Source organism: Oncorhynchus masou, chromosome 9, assembly GCF_036934945.1.
Source record: "Oncorhynchus masou masou isolate Uvic2021 chromosome 9, UVic_Omas_1.1, whole genome shotgun sequence".
Lineage (NCBI taxonomy): Eukaryota > Metazoa > Chordata > Actinopteri > Salmoniformes > Salmonidae > Oncorhynchus > Oncorhynchus masou.
In genome coordinates this window covers 85136746-85151745 of record NC_088220.1, presented here as the reverse complement: position 1 = coordinate 85151745, position 15000 = coordinate 85136746, and the positions used below count along the sequence as shown (strand labels likewise).

At 53.9% G+C, this 15000-nt stretch overlaps 1 protein-coding gene across 4 annotated transcripts in view; it reads right to left on the bottom strand.

Moving 5' to 3' along the window:
* LOC135546698 (SH2B adapter protein 2-like) overlaps positions 1–15000 on the bottom strand; it is a 66749-nt gene that overhangs the window by 10170 nt on the left and 41579 nt on the right. For all 4 annotated transcript variants that reach the window (XM_064975313.1, XM_064975314.1, XM_064975315.1 and 1 more), the window contains 4 exons: positions 12147–12238; positions 11681–11781; positions 11364–11525; positions 7820–8016 (listed from right to left, as the gene is read on the bottom strand). In XM_064975313.1, coding sequence (XP_064831385.1) covers positions 7820–8016; positions 11364–11525; positions 11681–11781; positions 12147–12238 — 552 coding nt within the window. The remainder of the gene's footprint in view (positions 1–7819; positions 8017–11363; positions 11526–11680; positions 11782–12146; positions 12239–15000) is intronic.

The following is a 15000-nucleotide window of genomic DNA, read 5'->3' as shown; positions in this document are numbered from 1 at the left end:
GGAGAAGAGCCCTGACTCCCTGAGACTGACACCGAAGGAGAAGAGAAGAGCCCGGACTCCCTGAGACTGACACCGGAGGAGAGGAGAAGAGCCCGGACTCCCTGAGACTGACACCGAAGGAGAAGAGAAGAGCCCGGACTCCCTGAGACTGACACCGGAGGAGAGGAGAAGAGCCCGGACTCCCTGAGACTGACACCGAAGGAGAGGAGAAGAGCCCGGACTCCCTGAGACTGACACCGGAGGAGAGGAGAAGAGCCCGGACTCCCTGAGACTGACACCGGAGGAGAGGAGAAGAGCCCGGACTCCCTGAGACTGACACCGGAGGAGAGGAGAAGAGCTCTGACTCCCTGAGACTGACACCGAAGGAGAAGAGCCCTGACTCCCTGAGACTGACACCGAAGGAGAAGAGCCCTGACTCCCTGAGACTGACACCGAAGGAGAAGAGCCCTGACTCCCTGAGACTGACACCGAAGGAGAAGAGAAGAGCCCTGACTCCCTGAGACTGACACCGAAGGAGAAGAGCCCTGACTCCCTGAGACTGACACCGAAGGAGAAGAGCCCTGACTCCCTGAGACTGACACCGAAGGAGAAGAGCCCTGACTCCCTGAGACTGACACCGAAGGAGAAGAGCCCTGACTCCCTGAGACTGACACCGAAGGAGAAGAGAAGAGCCCTGACTCCCTGAGACTGACACCGAAGGAGAAGAGAAGAGCCCTGACTCCCTGAGACTGACACCGAAGGAGAAGAGCCCTGACTCCCTGAGACTGACACCGAAGGAGAAGAGCCCTGACTCCCTGAGACTGACACCGAAGGAGAAGAGAAGAGCCCTGACTCCCTGAGACTGACACCGAAGGAGAAGAGAAGAGCCCTGACTCCCTGAGACTGACACCGAAGGAGAAGAGAAGAGCCCTGACTCCCTGAGACTGACACCGAAGGAGAAGAGCCCTGACTCCCTGAGACTGACACCGAAGGAGAGGAGCCCTGACTCCCTGAGACTGACACCGAAGGAGAGGAGAGCCCTGACTCCCTGAGACTGACAACAAAGGAGAAGAGCCCTGACTCCCTGAGACTGACACCGAAGGAGAAGAGCCCTGACTCCCTGAGACTGACACCGAAGGAGAGGAGCCCTGACTCCCTGAGACTGACACCGAAGGAGAAGAGCCCTGACTCCCTGAGACTGACAACAAAGGAGAAGAGCCCTGACTCCCTGAGACTGACACCGAAGGAGAAGAGCCCTGACTCCCTGAGACTGACACCGAAGGAGAAGAGCCCTGACTACCTGAGACTGACACCGAAGGAGAAGAGCCCTGACTCCCTGAGACTGACACCGAAGGAGAAGAGCCCTGACTCCCTGAGACTGACACCGAAGGAGATGAGAAGAGCCCTGACTCCCTGAGACTGACACCGAAGGAGAGGAGCCCTGACTCCCTGAGACTGACACCAGAGGAGAAGAGCCCTGACTCCCTGAGACTGACACCGGAGGAGAAGAGCCCTGACTCCCTGAGACTGACACCGAAGGAGAAGAGCCCTGACTCCCTGAGACTGACACCGAAGGAGAAGAGCCCTGACTCCCTGAGACTGACACCGAAGGAGAAGAGCCCTGACTCCCTGAGACTGACACCGGAGGAGAGGAGAAGAGCCCTGACTCCCTGAGACTGACATCGGAGGAGAGGAGAAGAGCCCTGACTCCCTGAGACTGACACCGGAGGAGGAGAGCCCTGACTCCCTGAGACTGACACCGGAGGAGAAGAGCCCTGACTCCCTGAGACTGACACCGAAGGAGAAGAGCCCTGACTCCCTGAGACTGACACCGAAGGAGAAGAGACCTGACTCCCTGAGACTGACACCGGAGGAGATGAGAAGAGCCCTGACTCCCTGAGACTGACACCGGAGGAGAAGAGCCCTGACTCCCTGAGACTGACACCGAAGGAGAGGAGAAGAGCCCTGACTCCCTGAGACTGACACCGAAGGAGAGGAGAAGAGCCCTGACTCCCTGAGACTGACACCGGAGGAGAAGAGCCCTGACTCCCTGAGACTGACACCGGAGGAGATGAGAAGAGCCCTGACTCCCTGAGACTGACACCGGAGGAGAAGAGCCCTGACTCCCTGAGACTGACACCAGAGGAGAAGAGCCCTGACTCCCTGAGACTGACACCGGAGGAGAAGAGCCCTAACTCCCTGAGACTGACACCGAAGGAGAAGAGCCCTGACTCCCTGAGACTGACACCGAAGGAGAAGAGCCCTGACTCCCTGAGACTGACACCGAAGGAGAAGAGCCCTGACTCCCTGAGACTGACACCGGAGGAGAGGAGAAGAGCCCTGACTCCCTGAGACTGACACCGGAGGAGGAGAGCCCTGACTCCCTGAGACTGACACCGGAGGAGGAGAGCCCGGACTCCCTGAGACTGACACCGAAGGAGAAGAGACCTGACTCCCTGAGACTGACACCGGAGGAGATGAGAAGAGAAGAGCCCTGACTCCCTGAGACTGACACCAGAGGAGAAGAGCCCTGACTCGCTGAGACTGACACCAGAGGAGAAGAGCCCTGACTCCCTGAGACTGACACCAGAGGAGAAGAGCCCTGACTCGCTGAGACTGCCACCGAAGGAGAAGAGCCCTGACTCCCTGAGACTGACACCGAAGGAGAGGAGAAGAGCCCTGACTCCCTGAGACTGACACCAAAGGAGAAGAGCCCTGACTCCCTGAGACTGACACCGGAGGAGAAGAGCCCTGACTCCCTGAGACTGACACCAGAGGAGAAGAGCCCTGACTCCCTGAGACTGACACCAGAGGAGAAGAGCCCTGACTCGCTGAGACTGCCACCGAAGGAGAAGAGCCCTGACTCCCTGAGACTGACACCGAAGGAGAGGAGAAGAGCCCTGACTCCCTGAGACTGACACCAAAGGAGAAGAGAAGAGCCCTGACTCCCTGAGACTGACACCGAAGGAGAGGAGAAGAGCCCTGACTCCCTGAGACTGACACCGAAGGAGAGGAGAGGAGAAGAGCCCTGACTCCCTGAGACTGACACCGAAGGAGAGGAGAGGAGAAGAGCCCTGACTCCCTGAGACTGACACCGAAGGAGGAGAGCCCTGACTCCCTGAGACTGACACCGAAGGAGAAGAGAAGAGCCCTGACTCCCTGAGACTGACACCGAAGGAGAAGAGCCCTGACTCCCTGAGACTGACACCGAAGGAGAAGAGCCCTGACTCCCTGAGACTGACACCGAAGGAGAAGAGCCCTGACTCCCTGAGACTGACACCGAAGGAGAGGAGAAGAGCCCTGACTCCCTGAGACTGACACCGAAGGAGAAGAGCCCTGACTCCCTGAGACTGACACCGAAGGAGAGGAGAAGAGCCCTGACTCCCTGAGACTGACACCGAAGGAGAAGAGAAGAGAAGAGCCCTGACTCCCTGAGACTGACACCGAAGGAGAGGAGAAGAGCCCTGACTCCCTGAGACTGACACCGAAGGAGAGGAGAAGAGCCCTGACTACCTGAGACTGACACCGAAGGAGAGGAGAAGAGCTCTGACTCCCTGAGACTGACACCGAAGGAGAAGAGCCCTGACTCCCTGAGACTGACACCGAAGGAGAAGAGCCCTGACTCCCTGAGACTGACACCGAAGGAGAAGAGCCCTGACTCCCTGAGACTGACACCGAAGGAGAAGAGAAGAGCCCTGACTCCCTGAGACTGACACCGAAGGAGAAGAGCCCTGACTCCCTGAGACTGACACCGAAGGAGAAGAGCCCTGACTCCCTGAGACTGACACCGAAGGAGAAGAGAAGAGCCCTGACTCCCTGAGACTGACACCGAAGGAGAAGAGAAGAGCCCGGACTCCCTGAGACTGACACCGAAGGAGAAGAGAAGAGCCCTGACTCCCTGAGACTGACACCGGAGGAGAAGAGCCCTGACTCCCTGAGACTGACACCGAAGGAGAAGAGAAGAGCCCTGACTCCCTGAGACTGACACCGAAGGAGAAGAGCCCTGACTCCCTGAGACTGACACCGAAGGAGAAGAGAAGAGCCCTGACTCCCTGAGACTGACACCGAAGGAGAAGAGCCCTGACTCCCTGAGACTGACACCGGAGGAGAAGAGAAGAGCCCTGACTCCCTGAGACTGACACCGAAGGAGAAGAGCCCTGACTCCCTGAGACTGACACCGAAGGAGAAGAGAAGAGCCCTGACTCCCTGAGACTGACACCAGAGGAGAAGAGCCCTGACTATGTGAGACTGACACCGAAGGAGAAGAGCCCTGACTCCCTGAGACTGACACCGAAGGAGAAGAGCCCTGACTCCCTGAGACTGACACCAAAGGAGAAGAGCCCTGACTATGTGAGACTGACACCGAAGGAGAAGAGCCCTGACTCCCTGAGACTGACACCAAAGGAGAAGAGCCCTGACTCCCTGAGACTGACACCGAAGGAGAAGAGCCCTGACTCCCTGAGACTGACACCGAAGGAGAAGAGCCCTGACTCCCTGAGACTGACACCGAAGGAGAAGAGCCCTGACTCCCTGAGACTGACACCAAAGGAGAAGAGCCCTGACTCCCTGAGACTGACACCGAAGGAGAAGAGAAGAGCCCTGACTCCCTGAGACTGACACCGAAGGAGAAGAGCCCTGACTCCCTGAGACTGACACCGAAGGAGAAGAGCCCTGACTCCCTGAGACTGACACCGAAGGAGAAGAGAAGAGCCCTGACTCCCTGAGACTGACACCGAAGGAGAAGAGCCCTGACTCCCTGAGACTGACATCGAAGGAGAAGAGAAGAGCCCTGACTCCCTGAGACTGACACCGAAGGAGAAGAGCCCTGACTCCCTGAGACTGACACCGAAGGAGAAGAGAAGAGCCCTGACTATGTGAGACTGACACCGAAGGAGAAGAGCCCTGACTCCCTGAGACTGACACCGAAGGAGAGGAGCCCTGACTCGCTGACGCTGACACCGAAGGAGAAGAGCCCTGACTCCCTGAGACTGACACCGGAGGAGAAGAGCCCGGACTCCCTGAGACTGACACCGAAGGAGAAGAGCCCGGACTCCCTGAGACTGACACCGAAGGAGAAGAGCCCTGACTCCCTGAGACTGACACCGAAGGAGAAGAGCCCTGACTCCCTGAGACTGACACCGAAGGAGAAGAGCCCTGACTCCCTGAGACTGACACCGAAGGAGAAGAGCCCTGACTTCCTGAGACTGACACCGAAGGAGAAGAGCCCTGACTCCCTGAGACTGACACCGAAGGAGAGGAGAAGAGCCCTGACTTCCTGAGACTGACACCGAAGGAGAAGAGCCCTGACTCCCTGAGACTGACACCGAAGGAGAAGAGAAGAGCCCTGACTCCCTGAGACTGACACCGAAGGAGAAGAGAAGAGAAGAGCCCTGACTCCCTGAGACTGACACCGAAGGAGAAGAGCCCTGACTCCCTGAGACTGACACCGGAGGAGAAGAGAAGAGAAGAGCCCTGACTCCCTGAGACTGACACCAGAGGAGAAGAGCCCTGACTCCCTGAGACTGACACCGAAGGAGAAGAGCCCTGACTCCCTGAGACTGACACCGGAGGAGAGGAGAAGAGAAGAGCCCTGACTCCCTGAGACTGACACCGAAGGAGAAGAGCCCTGACTCCCTGAGACTGACACCGGAGGAGAGGAGAAGAGAAGAGCCCTAACTCCCTGAGACTGACACCGAAGGAGAAGAGCCCTGACTCCCTGAGACTGACACCGAAGGAGAAGAGCCCTGACTCCCTGAGACTGACACCGGAGGAGAGGAGCCCTGACTCCCTGAGACTGACACCGAAGGAGAAGAGAAGAGCCCTGACTCCCTGAGACTGACATCGAAGGAGAAGAGAAGAGCCCTGACTCCCTGAGCACTGGCCAGCTGGATGTTGGGGGATCATGTACCATGGGGACATCAGTGTGACATACCTCTTGTACTGTACTCCACACTGCCACAAACCTGCTGCCATCAGCCCCAGAGGGCATGGTAACAGACCTGCTGCCCCAGAGGGCATGGTAACAGACCTGCTGCCCCAGAGGGCATGGTAACAGACCTGCTGCCCCAGAGGGCATGGTAACAGACCTGCTGCCCCAGAGGGCATGGGAACAGACCTGCTGCCCCAGAGGGCATGGTAACAGACCTGCTGCCCCAGAGGGCATGGTAACAGACCTGCTGCCCCAGAGGGCATGGGAACAGACCTGCTGCCCCAGAGGGCATGGTAACAGACCTGCTGCCCCAGAGGGCATGGTAACAGACCTGCTGCCCCAGAGGGCATGGTAACAGACCTGCTGCCCCAGAGGGCATGGTAACAGACCTGCTGCCCCAGAGGGCATGGGAACAGACCTGCTGCCCCAGAGGGCATGGGAACAGACCTGCTGCCCCAGAGGGCATGGGAACAGACCTGCTGCCCCAGAGGGCATGGTAACAGACCTGCTGCCCCAGAGGGCATGGTAACAGACCTGCTGCCCCAGAGGGCATGGGAACAGACCTGCTGCCCCAGAGGGCATGGTAACAGACCTGCTGCCCCAGAGGGCATGGGAACAGACCTGCTGCCCCAGAGGGCATGGTAACAGACCTGCTGTCTCAGAGGGCATGGTAACAGACCTGCTGCCCCAGAGGGCATGGTAACAGACCTGCTGCCCCAGAGGGCATGGGAACAGACCTGCTGCCCCAGAGGGCATGGTAACAGACCTGCTGCCCCAGAGGGCATGGTAACAGACCTGCTGCCCCAGAGGGCATGGTAACAGACCTGCTGCCCCAGAGGGCATGGTAACAGACCTGCTGTCTCAGAGGGCATGGGAACAGACCTGCTGCCCCAGAGGGCATGGTAACAGACCTGCTGCCCAGAGGGCATGGTAACAGACCTGCTGCCCCAGAGGGCATGGGAACAGACCTGCTGCCCCAGAGGGCATGGTAACAGACCTGCTGCCCCAGAGGGCATGGGAACAGACCTGCTGCCCCAGAGGGCATGGTAACAGACCTGCTGCCCCAGAGGGCATGGGAACAGACCTGCTGCCCCAGAGGGCATGGGAACAGACCTGCTGTCTCAGAGGGCATGGTAACAGATCTGCTGCCTCAGAGGGCATGGTAACAGACCTGCTGTCTCAGAGGGCATGGGAACAGACCTGCTGCCCCAGAGGGCATGGTAACAGATCTGCTGCCTCAGAGGGCATGGTAACAGACCTGCTGCCCCAGAGGGCATGGTAACAGACCTGCTGCCCCAGAGGGCATGGTAACAGACCTGCTGCCCCAGAGGGCATGGTAACAGACCTGCTGCCCCAGAGGGCATGGTAACAGACCTGCTGCCCCAGAGGGCATGGTAACACACCTGCTGCCCCAGAGGGCATGGTAACAGACCTGCTGCCCCAGAGGGCATGGTAACAGACCTGCTGCCCCAGAGGGCATGGTAACAGACCTGCTGCCCCAGAGGGCATGGGAACAGACCTGCTGCCCCAGAGGGCATGGTAACACACCTGCTGCCCCAGAGGGCATGGGAACAGACCTGCTGCCCCAGAGGGCATGGTAACAGACCTGCTGCCCCAGAGGGCATGGTAACAGACCGGTCTGTCTGTTTCATGAAGGGGAGGAAGAAGAGATAGTCCGCCAATAATTGGCTGACCTTGGCGTTGCCCTGTATGTGATTGGCTCACCTTGGCGTTGCCCTGTATGTGATTGGCTCACCTTGGCGTTGCCCTGCATGTGATTGGCTCACCTTGGCGTTGCCCTGCATGTGATTGGCTCACCTTGGCGTTGCCCTGTATGTGATTGGCTCACCTTGGCGTTGCCCTGCATGTGATTGGCTCACCTTGGCGTTGCCCTGCATGTGATTGGCTCACCTTAGCTTTGCCCTGGAAATTAAAGGTGAGGACGTACTCCCCAGGCCGCGTCTCGCTTTGGCGAATCACAAACAGCCCGTGGCTCCTAGCGCCGCCCGCCAGCACCAGTTGGGCCGCCCGTACGCGTGACAACGTCCCGTGGAACCATGGGTAGGTTGCCAGGCTGGGGTCAGCCTCCGCCTCGGTCGCTCCCTCACCTGAAACCCATGAAGGGAGGAGAAAAAGAGGTCACATGGTAAAGATGGACCACACCCCCTCTGACGTCTTCAAAATATACATGTTAATATAGAATAATGATACGACTACAGTTCAAAAGTGTGGGGTCACTTAGAAATGTCCTTGTTTTTGAAAGAAAAGCACCTTTTTTGCCCATTAAAATAACATCATATTGATCAGAAATACAGTGTAGACATTGTTTAATGTTGTAAATGACTATTGTAGCTGGAAAAGACAGATTTCTTTAATGGAATATGTACATAGGTGTACAGAGGCCCATTATCAGCAACCATCACTCCTGTGTTCCAATGGCACGTTGTGTTAGCGAATCCAAGTTTATCATTTTAAAAGGCTAATTGATCATTAGAAAACCCTTTTGCAATTATGTTTGTGCGTTCAATTACATGCTCAAAATGGCCAGAAACAAAGCACTTTCTTCTGAAACTCGTCAGTCTATTCTTGTTCTGAGAAATGAAGGCTATTCCCATGCGAGAAATTGCCAAGAAACTGAAGATCTCATACAATGCTGTGTACTACAACCTTCACAGAACAGAGCAAACTGGCTCTAACCAGAATAGAAAGAGGAGTGGGAGGCCCCGGTGCACAACTGAGCAAGAGGACAAGTACATTAGAGTGTCTAGTTTGAGAAACAGATGCCTCACAAGTCCTCAACTGGCAGCTTCATGAAATTGTACCCGCAAAACACCAGTCTCAACGTCAACAGTGAAGAGGCGACTCCGGGATGCTGGCCTTCTAGGCAGAGTTCCTCTGTCCAGTCTCAACGTCAACAGTGAAGAGGCGACTCCGGGATGCTGGCCTTCTAGGCAGAGTTCCTCTGTCCAGTCACAACATCAACAGTGAAGAGGCGACTCCGGGATGCTGGCCTTCTAGGCAGAGTTACTCTGTCCAGTCTCAACGTCAACAGTGAAGAGGCGACTCCGGGATGCTGGCCATCTAGGCAGAGTTCCTCTGTCCAGTCTCAACGTCAACAGTGAAGAGGCGACTCCGGGATGCTGGCCGTCGAGGCAAAGTTCCTCTGTCCAGTCTCAACGTCAACAGTGAAGAGGCGACTCCGGGATGCTGGCCGTCTAGGCAGAGTTCCTCTGTCCAGTCTCAACGTCAACAGTGAAGAGGTGACCCCGGGATGCTGGCCGTCTAGGCAGAGTTCCTCTGTCCAGTCTCAACGTCAACAGTGAAGAGGCGACTCCGGGATGCTGGCCTTCTAGGCAGAGTTCCTCTGTCCAGTCTCAACATCAACAGTGAAGAGGCGACTCCGGGATGCTGGCCTTCTAGGCAGAGTTCCTCTGTCCAGTCTCAACGTCAACAGTGAAGAGGCGACTCCGGGATGCTGGCCTTCTAGGCAGAGTTCCTCTGTCCAGTCTCAACATCAACAGTGAAGAGGCGACTCCGGGATGCTGGCCTTCTAGGCAGAGTTCCTCTGTCCAGTCTCCACGTCAACAGTGAAGAGGCGACTCCGGGATATTGGCCTTCTAGGCAGAGTTCCTCTGTCCAGTCTCAACATCAACAGTGAAGAGGCGACTCCGGGATGCTGGCCTTCTAGGCAGAGTTCCTCTGTCCAGTCTCAACGTCAACAGTGAAGAGGCGACTGGGATATTGACCTTCTCGGCAGAGTTCCTCTGTCCAGTGTCTGTGTTCTTTTGCTCATCTTAATCTTTTCTTTTTATTGGCCAGTCTGAGATACGGCTTTATCTTTGCCACATAAGCAGACACTTAGTAGAGTTAATTTCTTCACAGTACAGGACCACCCACATGTTCTATGGCCCTAATCATAGAACTACACACATAGTCCCGATTAATTCAATAGGATTTCAGTCGTAAAAATTTTGTCATTTAACTTTGGAAACTTGTAAACCTTTTTATTGTGTCATAAACACAACCGGGTCATGATGTTTTCATCTTGATGGGCAAACGAAAGGTCTCCTTTACGAGGTTACGTTCATCCACTCGTAACACATCTCCAGCCTCCAAACAGGAAGAGACTTCAGTCTCTTAACCAATAAGAAGTGTCCAACTGATTCCACGAAGAGCCGAGTGTCGGTGGGGGGAGGGGTTCTCTCCTCCTTTGTCCTCGGAATTAAGGTCACTAATTAGTAAGGAACTCCCCTCACCTGGTTGTCTAGGTCTTAATTGAAAAGGTAAAAACCACAACAACAACAAAAACAAAAACCCACAGACACCCGGTCCTTCCGTGGTGGTTGATACCCCTGGTGACAGAGATTGTCATTAGGCCAGATTTATTATATATATTTTTTACCTTTATTTAACTAGGCAAGTCAGTTAAGAACAAATTCTTATTTTCAATGACAGCCTAGGAACAGTGGGTTAACTGCCTGTTCAGGGGCAGAACGACAGATTTGTACCTTGTCAGCTCGGGGGTTTGAACTTGCAACCTTCCGGTTATTCGTCCAACGCTCTAACCACAAGGCTACCCTGCCGCCTCTACACTCTAACCACTAGGCTACCCTGCCGCCTCTACACTCTAACCACTAGGCTACCCCACCACTCTAAACACTAGGCTACCCTGCCGCCTTTACACTCTAACCACTAGGCTACCCTGCCGCCTCTACACTCTAACCACTAGGCTACCCTGCCGCCTCTACACTCTAACCACTAGGCTACCCTGCCGCCTCTACACTCCAACCACTAGGCTACCCTGCCGCCTCTACACTCTAACCACTAGGCTACCTGCCGCCTCTACACTCTAACCACTAGGCTACCTGCCTCCTCTACACTCTAACCACTAGGCTACCCTGCCGCCTCTACACTCTAACCACTAGGCTACCCTGCCGCCTCTACACTCTAACCACTAGGCTACCAGCCACCTCTACACTCTAACCACTAGGCTACCTGCCTCCTCTACACTCAAACCACTAGGCTACCCTGCCGCCTCTACACTCTAACCACTAGGCTACCCTGCCGCCTCTACACTCTAACCACTAGGCTACCTACCTCCTCTACACTCTAACCACTAGGGTACCTACCACCTCTACACTCTAACCACTGTCCGTGTCTCGATGCAGCAACTCATCTCTGCCTTGGCCAAACTCCTATGCTTTGAAGAGTAGGCTATACCACTCGTTGTCAAGTCCACTTCGTCCGCGCGCCTCACGCCTCTGACAAGTGGTAATGATAAAGTGGTGTAATGTCCGTTTTCTTGACTGCTATTTATTTACATTCACACCTGGTTTTATCCAAACACGACAGTCATACGTGCGTACAGTTGATGTTTCGGGCGGACCCGGGAATCGAACACACTATCCTGCCATTGCAAGCGCTCCCTACCAGCCGAGCCTACAGTTCCTCTTACCTGTGGGGGGGCTTTTCTTCCCCTGGGCCTCTGGGCACTGGAGGAAACGCTCCAGTGGAACGTGGGAAGGGTGCTGGGTGAAGGGTAGTTCTCTGCAGTGGACAGAGGGGGCGCTATACAGTGTTGCTGAGCCAAAGGATCTGTCAGGGACACGATGGACACCTGGACACAAACACAACATAACATACTGTACGTAACACGACACAACACGACACGGCGGCCAGATTGACAGCACATCCCTTTCCTCTCAAAAGGCAACGTGTGAGGTTAGGTTACGAGTGTGTGTGTGTGTGTGTGTGTGTGTTTGTTTGTCTCACCCTCTGACAGAAGCTCACAGCTGCAGGAGGCCACCATGGAGAACTCTTTAGAAGCCTGGCCGTTGGGACATGACGTCAGCTCAATGTCCTCTCCACTGTCCCTGTGCCGCACGCACGCACGCACGCACGCACGCACGCACGCACGCACGCACGCACACACACAGTTAAACGTACAGACACACACATACACATACACACACACACACGCACACGCACACACACACACACACACACACACACACAGTTAAACGTACAGACACACACACAATGTATGTCTGTTTAGGGCCGTCCAGAAACACGCCGTGACAGAACAGACAAACTCACTGTACCAGAAGAACTCAGCGCGAAATAGTGCGAGAGAGAGGGGGGGATCTATCAAAAACTCTCTTACAGGGTGATTAATTGACTGTGAGCTGTTCCCTCCCTCCCTCCTTAGTGAACAGTAAATATTTATCCCTCCATTTACCCAGGGTCCATGCAGTCCTGGATGTCTGACACCCAGGAGTTTTTCTGCAGCGAGTCGATGGTCTCCAAGATATATTCACCTCCATTTTCCACCTGTGGAGAGAAAACACACCAAACCACAGAACAGTTACTGTTTGTGAGTCCAGAGGAGAGCCAGACAGACTTCTGAACACACTGCAAGGAAGAGAAGTAGGCAGTTATTTTGGTTTTGTCAGGTCAGGTAGTTGTGTCTATAAGGTAGTGTCTATAAGGTAGTGTTGTGAGAGGTTGAACAGGGAGAAGACAGGGTAATGTTGTGAGAGGTTGAACAGGGAGAAGACAGGGTAATGTTGTGAGAGGTTGAACAGGGAGAAGACAGGGTAATGTTGTGAGAAAACAGAACAGGGAGAAGACAGGCTAATGTTGTGAGAGGTAGAACAGGGAGAAGACAAGGTAATGTTGTGAGAGAACAGAACAGGGAGAAGACAGGGTAATGTTGTGAGAGGTTGAACAGGGAGAAGACAGGGTAATGTTGTGAGAAAACAGAACAGGGAGAAGACAGGGTAATGTTGTGAGAGGTAGAACAGGGAGAAGACAAGGTAATGTTGTGAGAGGACAGAACAGGGAGAAGACAGGGTAATGTTGTGAGAGGTTGAACAAGGAGAAGACAGGGTAATGTTCTGAGAAAACAGAACAGGGAGAAGACAGGGTAGTGTTGTGAGAGGTTGAACAGGGAGAAGACAGGGTAATGTTGTGAGAAAACAGAACAGGGAGAAGACAGGGTAATGTTGTGAGAGAACAGAACAGGGAGAAGACAGGGTAATGTTGTGAGAAAACAGAACAGGGAGAAGACAGGGTAGTGTTGTGAGAGAACAGAACAGGGAGAAGACAGGGTTGTGTTGGGAGAGAACAGAACAGGGAGAAGACAGGGTAGTGTTGTGAGAGGTAGAACAGGGAGAAGACAGGGTAATGTTGTGAGAGGTAGAACAGGGAGAAGACAGGGTAATGTTGTGAGAGGTAGAACAGGGAGAAGACAGGGTAATGTTGTGAGAGGTAGAACAGGGAGAAGACAGGGTAATATTGTGAGAGGTAGAACAGGGAGAAGACAGGGTAATGTTGTGGGAGGTAGAACAGGGAGAAGACAGGGTAATGTTGTGAGAGAACAGAACAGGGAGAAGACAGGGTAATGTTGTGAGAAAACAGAACAGGGAGAAGACAGGGTAATGTTGTGAGAGAACAGAACAGGGAGAAGACAGGGTAATGTTGTGAGAAAACAGAACAGGGAGAAGACAGGGTCGTGTTGTGAGAGAACAGAACAGGGAGAAGACAGGGTCGTGTTGTGAGCGAACAGAACAGGGAGAAGACAGGGTAGTGTTGTGAGAGGTAGAACAGGGAGAAGACAGGGTAATGTTGTGAGAGGAAGAACAGGAAGAAGACAGGGTAGTGTTGTGAGAGGTAGAACAGGGAGAAGACAGGGTAATGTTGTGAGAGGTAGAACAGGGAGAAGACAGGGTAATGTTGTGAGAGGTAGAACAGGGAGAAGACAGAGAAATGTTGTGAGAGAACAGAATAGAGGGAAAACAGGGTAATGTTGTGAGAAAACAGAACAGGGAGAAGACAGGGTAGTGTTGTGAGAGGTAGAACAGGGAGAAGACAGGGTAATGTTGTGAGCGGTAGAACAGGGAGAAGACAGGGTAATGATGTGAGAGAACGGAACAGGGAGAAGATAAGGTAATGTTGTGAGAGAACAGAACAGGGAAAAGACAGGGTAATGTTGTGAGAGAACAGAACAGGGAGAAGACAGGGTAATGTTGTGAGAGAACAGAACAGGGAGAAGACAGGGTAATGTTGTGAGAGAACAGAACAGGGAGAAGACAGGGTAATGTTGTGAGAGAACAGAACAGGGAGAAGACGGGGTCATGTTGTGAGAAAACAGAACAGAGAGAAGACATGGTAGTGTTGTGAGAGAACAGAACAGGGAGAAGACAGGGTCATGTTGTGAGAAAACAGAACAGAGAGAAGACAGGGTAGTGTTGTGAGAGAACAGAACAGGGAGAAGACAGGGTAATGTTGTGAGAGTACAGAACAGGGAGAAGACGTGGTAATGTTGTGAGAGAACAGAACAGGGAGAAGACATGGTAATGTTGTGAGAGGTAGAACAGGGAGAAGACAGGTTAGTGTTGTGAGAGGTAGAACAGGGAGAAGACAGGGTAATGTTGTGAGAGGTAGAACAGGTGAGAAGACAGGGTAATGTTGTGAGAGGTAGAACAGGGAGAAGACAGAGAAATGTTGTGAGAGAACAGAATAGAGGGAAAACAGGGTAATGTTGTGAGAAAACAGAACAGGGAGAAGACAGGGTAGTGTTGTGAGAGGTAGAACAGGGAGAAGACAGGGTAATGTTGTGAGCGGTAGAACAGGGAGAAGACAGGGTAATGATGTGAGAGAACGGAACAGGGAGAAGATAAGGTAATGTTGTGAGAGAACAGAACAGGGAAAAGACAGGGTCATGTTGTGAGAAAACAGAACAGAGAGAAGACAGGGTAGTGTTATGAGAGAACAGAACATGGAGAAGACAGGGTAATGTTGTGAGAGTACAGAACAGGGAGAAGACAGGGTAATGTTGTGAGAGTACAGAACAGGGAGAAGACAGGGTAATGTTGTGAGAGAACAGAACAGGGAGAAGACAGGGTAAAGTTGTGAGAGAACAGGGAGAAGGCAGGTTAGTGTTGTGAGAGGTAGAACAGGAAGAAGACAGGGTCATGTTGTGAGAGGTAGAACAGGGAGAAGACAGGGTAATGTTGTGAGTGGTAGAACAGGGAGAAGACAGGTTAGTGTTGTGAGAGGTAGAACAGGGAGAAGACAGGGTAATGTTGTGA